General features: G+C 52.1%; 1 protein-coding gene across 1 annotated transcript in view; it reads right to left on the bottom strand.

Moving 5' to 3' along the window:
• Window positions 1–373: 373 nt before the first annotated feature.
• Galr1 (galanin receptor 1) overlaps window positions 374–11,211 on the bottom strand; it is a 22,715-nt gene continuing 11,877 nt past the window's right edge. Inside the window, exons 2-4 of the mRNA XM_013026116.1 lie at window positions 10,571–11,204; window positions 6,763–6,828; window positions 374–691 (exon numbers count right to left, since the gene is read on the bottom strand). Of these exons, the coding sequence (XP_012881570.1) occupies window positions 374–691; window positions 6,763–6,828; window positions 10,571–11,204 (1,018 nt within the window). The remainder of the gene's footprint in view (window positions 692–6,762; window positions 6,829–10,570; window positions 11,205–11,211) is intronic.

Genomic DNA, 11,211 nt, shown 5'->3' with positions numbered 1-11,211 from the left:
TCAGGGAGAGTGCCCAGGCCCTGAGTTCAGGCCCCAGGACCAGGACAAAAATAACTAACTCACTAAATAAATAAATAATAACGCATAGCTTTTAATAGTGTCTCTTCCTTTAAACTGAAAAGCAAAAGCACAGGTTTTCTTCCCAACTACATCGCATTTAAAATAAAGATTGCAGGTTTTCCTCACCATGTTACAGAGCTTGTCTTTACAAAGAACTGACCCTATCTGTAGAAGTCTAGCAAACTTCCACTCCTCCCATGCCCAATATGCAGCTAGCCCAGTGAGAATGCGCAGGCCACACTGGGAGGATCTTCCTGCAGGGTCTGGTCCGCTCCCATGGGGGCCCGGCCACGGGGGATAGCTGGCCCGTCCCTCACACGTGGGTGCAGTTGGTGGACGGCGGGGTGTCCAGTCGACTTCTGCTTTCTTTGTTCTCGTGGGCAGGTGGATTCTTGCCGATGGGACACTTGAACACTTGCTTGTAGGCTTTGCGGAAGTTCTCAGAGAGGAAGGCGTAGATGATGGGGTTCACGGAAGAGTTGCTGTAGGCCAGGCAGTGCGCGGTGATGCGGAAGAAGAAGGAGGCTGGGGTCAGCGGGAAGGCCCCGAACTCCACCCACAGGTGGATGATGTGGTGGGGCAGCCAGGAAATGCCAAACACCACCACCACCACCAGGACCGTCTGCGCCGTCTGGAGCGGGGAGGGGGGGGCGAGGCCAGAGGGAAGAGGAGGGGAGGGGAGGGCAACAAGGAGGAAAGCACCCATTACAACCAGAAAGCACAGAGCATCCCACAATGCACCCTGAGATCGTTCTGTGACAAGATGCTGAATCTGCTGGGGCGTGAACCTTCCTGCTGCCCTGCTCCTGACCGCCTCGGGACCGATCGCTGCCTTCCCTGGCAATTACCTCACCTGTATGAAATCCCTGTAGACTGGGTCCTGGGAATCAACATATGTAAAGACTTAAGGCTGTGATTTCAACTAGAAAAGGTCTTCACCAGACACAAGCTGTAGCACACGCCTGTAATCCCAGCTCTAGGAAGTTGAAGGAGAACTGAGACTATGAAGCTAGCTAGGGCTACATAGAAAACAAGACCTTGTCTCGCAGCCCACACACTCCCAGCAGACTCACACACAGCACGGCAGGGGTTGAACTTTCCTCCACACAGCCCCCCCCCAGCCCCAGGAGAAGAGCTCGCTTCTCCTCATCAACAGCGGGGAATTAAAGACCACAGCACAGGTGCCCTGGGCCATTCACCTCTCCAGACTCAGCCCTGTCTGCTGTATGGCTTCATCTTTTCCTTGTGCACACGTCGCCTGCCGGGGACCGCCCACCGGAGGCTCAGACAGAGCCTGTCCAAAGGCAGCACGACAGAGCTAGCCGTGGGAGCCACTGGGAGCCACTCCATGACGTCAAAGGGAAGAGTGCCCGCGTGCGTGTACACGCCTTCCTGAAGGCGATCCGATGTGCTGCGGTGGTCGCTTCTGTCCAGCAGGCACCGCGGCAGAGCCCGGCCGGAATCCGGTGGCCCAGGCAGGACCAACAAGGAGGAGGGTGTGGCAGAGGGTGAATACTGCCAATCACCCCATCTCCTCCCATGCCACCCACAGGTCTGGGAGACACTGCAGGCCCCCATGCTCATGTGGAATGGGGGTCCCGGTGAGGACCCCCCCCCGCTCCCTCTGCTGCCACCCCAGGGCCCTTTCCAAGCAGAGCACAGAGGAAGTGGGGGCAGAGGCCCCAGAAGATAACATGTGTACATCTGTGCCCGCTTCCCGCTCAGACACGATGCTCCCCGCTGACCTGTCCACAAGGGCTCATGGGTAGCTTGCTCTGTCCGGGGCTCATTCCTTACAGGAGACATGCAACCTGGCTCTTGCCACACACAGCTCACCTAGTGAGCCATCCAGGGTGAACTTGAACACAAGGAGTAGGCCCTGGCGGGGGCGGCCCACTGCACCTCACGGCTTTTCCTGGCACTGCCCTGTGCTCCACAGACCAGGCCGCCTGGCCAGTCCCTCCCTGGCCGGTCATGGCACCCAGGTTCAGAGCGCACCCGGAAGCTCTTGGTCTGTCTCCTCCCAGTTAAATGCTTGGTTGGGAAGGAAAGTTGGGAGATTTTAAGAAAATTGAGAAAGGAGAAGGCATTGTAAAAAACACATGAACCCTCATTTTCTTGTAACTTCACACTGAGGGAGAAATTGGTCCTTGGAATCACTGTTACAACATGAACTCCTCCATATAACACATGATTCGTGCCGCGTAGGACTGCAGGGGGGCGGGCGAGGGAGCGTCACACTGCCCCGAGGGGCTCCATGCCAGGACCCGTGCCTTCCACACAGGAAGGCGCTGACGAGGAAATGTGTGATCCCAATGCTTCCAGGGTGGGTGCAGGTGGCAAAACCAAACACAAGCAGAAGATTACCCGGGAGGGAAGATGGGAGCGAGGAAAACAGAAGGCAGGCAGAGATGGCGGAAGGGACCATCGGTTTCAGGCCAAGACCGGCCAACACCAGGAAGGGGTGGACCCAGGAGGCTCCGTGGCTGCGCAGGACTCCAGCCTGACAGCAGGTCCGGGTGGAAGCTGATTGCACGACCTTTAAAAATTGGTCTCCCCTGGCCGAGTCTCAGCGTCCTTGTGCGTGAAGAGGACGGGGCAGTGAAGTGATGATGGCCAGATTGTGTCCAATCCATTAAGCTCTAAAACAACTCAGGGGTAAAATCCCACAGACAGGTGCTGTGAGGTGAAAGCTCACACACCACGTCCACCGACTGCCTGGTGCACAGAGCAAACAGCGGAGCTGCTCATGTGTACGAGGGCACTGTTTGCTACCAATCCATTTATCCATTAGGGCACAAGAAATGCCATTCTCTAGTGATTTGATCCAACGATCTAGAAATGATTATCCTGCGAACAAAACAGAAAGCGTCCTTCCCTTTCCATCCATCCCTCCACTTCACAAAATAATTGCTGTATCAATATTCCACGTCACTGCTTCTTTTAGGAAATGTTTACTAAGTGCAGAGCAGAATGAGGCCCCCCCCATATACACACACAGCTCAGTGATAAGATCCTTCCCTTTCCTGGCCCTCAAGGGCAGGTGCCGGGCTGCGCCACGGCATCCTGCAGCGCGCCTGGCTTACCTGAGTGTTGGGTTTACTGGGAGTTCTCCTTTACATTTTTAAAATGTAATCCCATCAGTCTCAGAAACAGAGACAACAGCTGGGCTTTTTTGTTTTTAATTCTCCTCATCGCTTTGAGACATGACTAGGTAACAATTTACAATAGAAATGTTGGGGAAGAATGCTGATGAGCATGTACATAAATAATCATAAGCCTGCTCCTAAGAGAACTGATTAACTCGGTTGGGTCCCAGCTGGGATCCCGGAGGCTCTAGTGCCCCTCCCCAGAGCAGCCTGGCCTGCTGGGGCAACACTGTCTTCCCGGGCCCCCTCATCCACTGACACATCACAAGCCTTGGTTCTGACTTCTGGACTGACTCCACCTTAGCCACAGAAACACGAAGGACCAAATGTGCCCATGTGTGTGGCTAGACACTGGATGAGGCCAGGGTAAGCAAGCAGGAGGAAGTTCTGTGCTGGTGGGAAACCACCCTTCTTAATTCACCAACAGCCTCAAACATGCTACACTCAGAAGACAGGATGTCCAGCACACACCAAGTCGGCACCGATCCCCACCCTGGGTGCTAGGAGACCAGCACCCCCTGGATGGAGGCTTTCCTAAACTCGGAAGTCTCTGCCTCCTCTCCCTGCCTGATTCCGATGGTGGTGGTTACTGGACAGTCATCAGGCAATGTGCATCTTTTATAAGCTCAGCCCTGATGAATTACGTAAAAGCCACAACAAAAACTCATCCTCCCCAGATGAAAGACAATCTCTTATGGGTTTAATAATGATAACCCCCAAATTGAAGGAGATAACACTTGTCTTTCACTCTGAAAATACCAGTGTAATAGTGAGAGCCCCCAGACCCAGTATCTGTACCGTTGATCACATCTGTTTTTATAGTGTGGCATCTCAATGTTTTCTTTCATGGCAAAAAGCCAGCCAAGTTATGTTCTGGCCGGGCTTGGCAGTTCAAGCCTGCAATCTTATCTACGCAGCAGGTGAAGATAAGCCCAGCTGGAGGAAATTAAAGAATGACCCTATCTGAAAAGCAAACTACAATCAAAAACATGGGGAGCATGGTTCACTCAGTAGAGCCCTTGGCCAGCAAGCAGGAAGCCCTGAGTTCAAACTCCTTTCTATGTATGTTTAAAGCTCTGTCCTAAATCTCTATGCTAATCAGTATGGCACTTGATGATCGGCCCTTTATAATGTGGTGTTTGTGCCTTATGCGGAGAGAGTCCAGAGAACATGAGGCTCCCTCCTGACTGTGTGAGCTCCTTTCCAGGGCATCTGAGACCCCTGTCCCTTCTTCAAAGAGTCTTTCTCACAAGACACCTAGTGGAACTTGGCAGGACTAGCTAAGAATCACAAACAGCAAGCGCAGCTCGCCTTGTGTGAATGACAGACAACATCTCTCAGATGGCTTCACAACAGGGAGACAGAAAAACAGCAAGCAAGCAAAATGAAGCAACACAGCAGATTAAAGAGCCACAGGAGAGATAAATATATAAAGGGGATCTGACGCCCGCTGAGGGGCTGTGAGAAGGGAAAGACTTTTTATTCTCACTTTTCAAAGGCTAACTTTCTTTCTCATAGGGTAAGAATGAGCAAAAGAATAACTTTTAATAGGGTTGGGAAGGTGGCTCAGTGGTAGAGCGCTTGCCTTGCATGCATGAGGCCCTGGGTTTGATTCCTCAGCACCACATAAACAGAAAAAGCCGGAAGTGGCGCTGTGGCTGAAGTGGTGGTAGAGCGCTAGCCTTGAGCTGAAGAGCTGAGGGACAGAGCCCAGGCCCAGAGTTAAGTCCCCGTGACCAACAAAAACAAAACAAAAAAGAATAACTTTCAATAAATATGTATTTTACATACATGGGCCTGTATTGTGCATACATCTATAAAAATAAGTTGTTAAACTATCCACTAATCTTTTTTATTGTAAAACAAAATAGAAGCTCTTCCGCTTGTTTCTGGTAAGACCTGTGGTCATTCTTTTTAGCACTTTGCTATTCTTGAATACTTTTACCCTCTCTCTCCAAAACCTCTGCACACATAGAGATGAAGCTAGCTGTAGCTGCACAAAAGTTCCAGTGCGTGGTCAAGACATACCTTCTTTTTTCTTCCAGTGGCCACAAACTCTTTTGAGTCAATAATAAATGGTCGGCATAGTTCAGCGATGCCTTCTCTATTAGAGCTGAGCAGACTTCCTTCCTCCCAAAAGCAATCCATCTTTCCCTCCCTTGCCTCTCCAACTGCTCCTCTTGCTGAATACTCAACTGAATTGCACAGCCGTCTCTTCCACTACAACGCTAGCTTCGAAATGCAGCCAGCACCTCTTAGACTCCCATGGGCTGGCTAGCCCCTGCACAAGGTAACTACTCCATAAATCACCATCTAGGGAGAAATCACAAACAATCTTCAATTGTTTGTAATCAATCAGTTTCTCAGCTTTGAGAAGTGTGGCTCAAAGGAAAAAATGAACTGGCCGGTAAAACAGTAAAATCTGCAGCAGAAATGTACATTCATGAAACGCCGGAGGAAACGGCTTTTATAGCTGATTCCACTCATATAATTTAACACTTCCTCTGCTATAAAGAAGGGCCAGAGTTTAAAATGAAGCCCACATAACCAGGAGGGGCAGACAGAGCAAGCAGGGGGAGAGGCTTGTGTTGGGCAGGGCTCTGAGTAGACCTCACAGGACAGGCAGAAGGCCTCAGGGATGGCTTCTCCTCCCGTTTTCTGCCATTGGTTATCAGATTCAGCCATAGCACTGTTTCTAAACAGAGAAGTCAGGAAAAGCTGTCCTTCATTTAAGGAGCATTTATAGAGTAAATATGATTATCTAACTGGGCATTTCTGAGAATCATTTATGACATAGCTCATAATAAATATTTTAAAAGGAAAACAAAGCAATTTAAGATACTACCACTAATGTCTGTGGGTTTCAAATGCCTAGTGTTAATCTTTTTCTACCTAATCAGATTGTTTACGAGTCTCCTTCCACTGTCTAAAATCAGAAAGTACATAGATTTTATCTGAGTAAGAGTTAAATGAGGCCCAGTGCATAAAACAGCCGTGTCCAAGACAGGTGGATGCTTTCGTCTTACTCAGGGAGAGCTTCCTTAACTAGAGATCCTCTGGAGGAGAAAGCTGGAGAAAGGCGGATGGAGCTACCGCATCTTCCTCCCTGTGCCCTGGGAGCCAGGAGTAGCACCAGTGCAGGGAGGAGTCCGGAGCTTGTGTAGCTGCTCTTCTGTTCTTTGTGATGGTTTTTACTGATGTTCGCTCAAGAGAATCAAGCCAGGCTTTTTGGAATTGCACCAGAGATGGCAAATATGAAAACTGTGAATTACATCATTCCCCCCCATACCTATCCCAGGACTTAAACCTCCCACGGAGGCTTGGAGTCCAAAAGTCTGTCTTTCCTTGCCTCTCCACCTCCCCCTAAGCTTGAACAAGCACACACCTAGTTGTCATGCCTCACCAAACCTGGCCTTCACTGCCCTACACCTCAGTGGAAATTTCTGCCTTGGAGAGTCCATTTCATATGTGTGGGGTGGACATGAGGACAATTAAAACCAGAAGTAAACCAAGTTCTCAAAAGTGAGAGGCAATATTTTCAGGAAAATGTTACCTTTTTCTTGGATGCTTCAGACTTCTTTGATATGTTCTTCAACTTTTTGTGTAAATGATTCAGGACCTGCGAGACACAGACCAATGAAACTGGTTTGCTTCACACCCACTACAATCACCTGTTTGTTTTGCCCTGTCAATTACTGGCATTCTGAACTGGTAACATCACTGTTTGATGAAAGTAGAAATTCAAGTCATGGGGTAAAAGAGCCACGAGTCTGAATCACCAGGTACATTTACAGCATCCCAGAAAGACTGGTCACCACCCAAGCTAGTATGTAGCCATGTAAAGTTCTGGAAGGCCGAGAACTGGGATTCCTTTCAGAAAGATTTACCCCAGGACCTCCTCCTACATGCTATTGGTCTGTCTTCTGGCTCATCTCTGCTGTGGGCTGAACATAATACTACCCTGGAGTTCATGAAAATGAAAGGCTTGCACTCTGAGAGTTTACCCTCCAATGTGGAGAACCCAACGAACAAGCAGAAAATATTGTCAGACATCCTTCTTCAGCGGGGCCAGTGTGTTCCTCCCATTCGACCCTACGAGCCCTCCCCTCCCGTATGAGCCCTTTCCTCCCGTGTGCCCCTCTCCACTGCAAATCTCCAGAATGCCAAGTACCACCCATGCACCCACCCGACCTCCTGCCATCTGGTACTCAAATTCTACCCCATGCCATGTCTTTAGACAGCTTTTATCTGGGGACTAGCATCAACGATGGCTTATGAATATCCCCATCAGGAGACTCGCTGGTTTCTGTAAGAAAGGAAGCTGTCCTCTCTTGCCAGTGCACCCTTCCAGAGAAATGACGTGAGATTTCTTGGTTGCATACAGGAATCCCCAACATGAGCTTGAACCATGGTGCCAACCCTTCAGGACCCACGCCAGGACTCCTGTTTCTATGCCCTGAGGGGACACCTGAAGCAGATTCTGTGCCCGGGTGGCTGAGGGCTTCAGACATGGCAGCCATTGAGATCAAGGAGCACAGAAGCTGCCAGAGGAATGGCTGTGACAGGAAGCCAGAGAGGGACACAAGTGCGGGAGACCAGCTCCTACACTCCTTAGAAGTTGTACACAGTTCAACAACTTCCAAGCTCCTAAGAATACTGAACGCCACCCAATGCCCAACAGAGAAAAGTATCCCAGGCATTTCTTCTCCTTAGCTCCATTTCTCTTCGTAGCTCAGGCTCTAAGCGCTCAGAGCCATCTTGGGATGAGTCTTCAGGAAGAAGAGCGCACAGGCAGCATGATGGGCTGTGTTGGCCATTCTGTACATTTCAGAGTGTGTGAAAGAAGGCAACTTCTCCAATCCCAGCCAGGGCACACTGGGCGCAGGCTGGGCTGTGGAGGAGAGTGGGTTTGCCCACAGGGGTGTGTCCCATGTCACAATAAGAGAAGCAAGGGGGGAAGCAGCCTCACAGAGACAAGACTGGGCTGGGAGGGGATGGGGGGATGGGAAGGGTTGGGTCAGCCTCAAAGACGCATCCTCCAGCCCTGCAAAGCACAGCACACTACCTCAGCAATTCTCTCAAGAAGTTTAAAATAAAGCACACTCTAATATTAACCACTTTCCCAGGCTCTCTACCTCCTCCCCTGAGGCCATCAGCTAGATAACCAGTGCTGAACATAATACTCAAGTATCAAGGCATTGCACGCACTAATGTCCACACCAAGGAAAGGCACTTGAAATAACTCATCTCCAGCTATTCATGCCAAGAATGAACTTGCAAATATTAACTTGAACAGGAAAGATTACCAGTTGTGCCTAGAAACAGCCTCTTTCCATATGAAAAATACCCAAATGATGGTGTGTTTATTGCATTTTTAAACATTACTTTTGAAACTTTCCTTCTGTGGGACTTCTATAAATTCTTAAATGGCAGCCTATGTAGTTTAAACAGTTTCTTGTTTCCACAGATTTCCAGATAGTTTTCCTGAAGGCTTTGTGGAAATGAAGTTAATGTTCTAAAGCAGGAATTAGCCATCGAATAGCCAAGTATTTTAAGAATACCTAGCACCAAGCCTCCCATTCTCCTGGCCCCATCCAGTGCCCTTCCCTGAGAACCTTTCCTGAGTCATTTACCATCTACCGAAGCTGGTCTGGGGTTCACACCTCCACAGCAGCTTTGCCTGGGTCTCCACCGCAGGTGACTGTACAAACTAGAACGCACACATCACATCACTGCTGAGGGCCACCGCTTCTGCGTCACAGTGCAGAAACTAAATCATTCCAAACTGCTGCACTCTGGCTCTTTATCAAACCCTGTGTCAACTGCGTAGCACATGCAACTGCCCACACAGTCCATTCTTCCAGATACTACCCAAAAACACTACCATCCACAGCAGAGGCTATGAATGCGAAGGTGCCAGCTCACTTTAAATGCTTTTGCTAGGACAGACATCTTACAAACACTACTGATACTATTTCTTGAGTCTCACCTCGGCAGAAATAAAACGAGAGACAGGAAGGGATGGAAATAGGTGAAAACTTCTGAAACTGGTTTCCAGTGTGTGTATGTGTGCACATGCGTGCAAACGTGCATGTGTGTGTGCACAACGGGGCTTGTATGTGCATGAGTGTGCATCTTGAATGTAGGGGTGCACGTGTGTGTGACAGTGGGATTGTATACATGTGAATGTGTGTATGCACAAGTGGGAATGAGTGTATGGAAGTGTGTCATAGGTGTGTTCCCTCCATGATAACAGTGGGGGGGGGTTGGGCACAGTGGCGTTTGCTACAAGAACTGACAAGACAGAACAGGTCAACGTTACTGGAATGTCAGTACGTCAGTACGTTTGCCAAGAGTTCAAGACTTTTTAACGAGCCCGTGATTAATGACACCATCTGTGAGCGAGTCTCAGACCACTGCTGGGCTCTGCAGGAGCGAGATCACAGCTAGCTCTGATCTCGGGGGAGGCGGGCGGGGCATGCCTCAGGGCGGGGCACATGTCCATCACTACCTAGACACTGTCCAGACCGCTCCCCCGCTGATCCAAACGGGAAACCCCAACTCCTTCCCACCCTGGGTTCTCTGGAGCCTTAGTCCAGCCTCTGACGACATAGCTCTTCCCTCTACAAAGCTAAACTGCACAAAATTATATCCAGAGCTCCCAAGCAGCAGGTTACTGATCTTCCCAAAGCCTCTGTGTGCAGTGGCCAAGTGAGGACCAGGGCAGCACTGGAGCCATGGAGCAGAGATGAGAGAGCCACGGGGCAGAAAGCAGAGCCACGGGGCAGCGCTGAGAGCCACGGGACAGGGCTGAGAGCCACGGGACAGGGCTGAGAGCCACGGGGCAGAGAGCAGAGCCACGGGACAGGGCTGAGAGCCACGGGGCAGAGAGCAGAGCCACGGGGCAGAGCTGGGAGCCACGGAGCAGAGAGCAGAGCCAAGGGGCAGTGCTGAGAGCCACGGGGCAGAAAGGAGAGCCACGGGGCAGAGAGCAGAGCCACGGGGCAGCGCTGAGAGCCACGGGGCAGGGCTGGGAGCCACGGGGCAGCACTGAGAGCCACGGGGCAGAGAGCAGAGCCACGGGGCAGCGCTGAGAGCCACGGGACAGGGCTGAGAGCCACGGGGCAGCGCTGAGAGCCACGGGGCAGCGCTGAGAGCCACGGGACAGGGCTGAGAGCCACGGGGCAGCGCTGAGAGCCACGGGGCAGAGGTCAGAGCCATGGGGCAGCGCTGGGAGCCTCGTTGCAGCACTGGGCACCACAGGCAGTGCAGGAGCGCTGTCACCAGCTCAGGGACACGAGGAACTGCTGTGGCCCCGTCCCCCCTCGGCCGTCCCCCCTCCCCCAGGCCGGGGCACCCACCTTGGCGTAGCAGAAGCAGATGAGCAGCAGCGGCAGCAGGTAGCCGAAGACGAAGGTGCTCACCACGTAGGCCTTCTTGTGCAGCTTGTTGGGCCACTGGTCCCAGCAGAAGGTCTGGTTGTTGGCGCCGCGGTGGAAGAGGCGCTGGTGGTAGGCGACGGGCGAGGCCAGCGCGATGGACAGCGCCCAGATGAAGGCCAGGCCCAGCAGCGCGTTGCGGGAGACCCTGAGCGCGGGCGAGCGCCGCGCGTGCACGATGGCCACGTAGCGGTCCACGGACATGGCGGCCAGGGTGAAGACGCTGACCAGCATGGACACGGTGAAGAAGTAGTGGGTGAACTTGCAGATGAAGGCGCCCAGCACCCAGGTGGGCAGCGCGTACACCGAGGCCTGGAACGGGATGCAGAAGAGCAGGTAGGCCAGGTCGGCGATGCTCAGGTTGAGGATGAAGAGGTTGGTGGTGCTGCGGGGCCGGCCGGGCGGGCTGCGCGCCAGCACCGCGATCACCACGCCGTTGCCCAGCACGCCCAGGGCGAAGATGAGGCCGAACACCACCAGCGTGACCAAGTTGTCCACGCCGATGCCGAGCAGCGGCCGCGGCTCGGGCGCGGGGAGCCCGGGGAGCGCGGCCCCGCTCCCGT

The sequence above is a fragment of the Dipodomys ordii genome, unplaced genomic scaffold (genome assembly GCF_000151885.1).
Source record: "Dipodomys ordii isolate 6190 unplaced genomic scaffold, Dord_2.0 Scaffold91, whole genome shotgun sequence".
In the NCBI taxonomy this organism is placed as follows: Eukaryota; Metazoa; Chordata; class Mammalia; order Rodentia; family Heteromyidae; genus Dipodomys; species Dipodomys ordii.
Note: the sequence above shows the minus strand (reverse complement) of the source record. Positions and strands in the feature narration are given on the sequence as shown.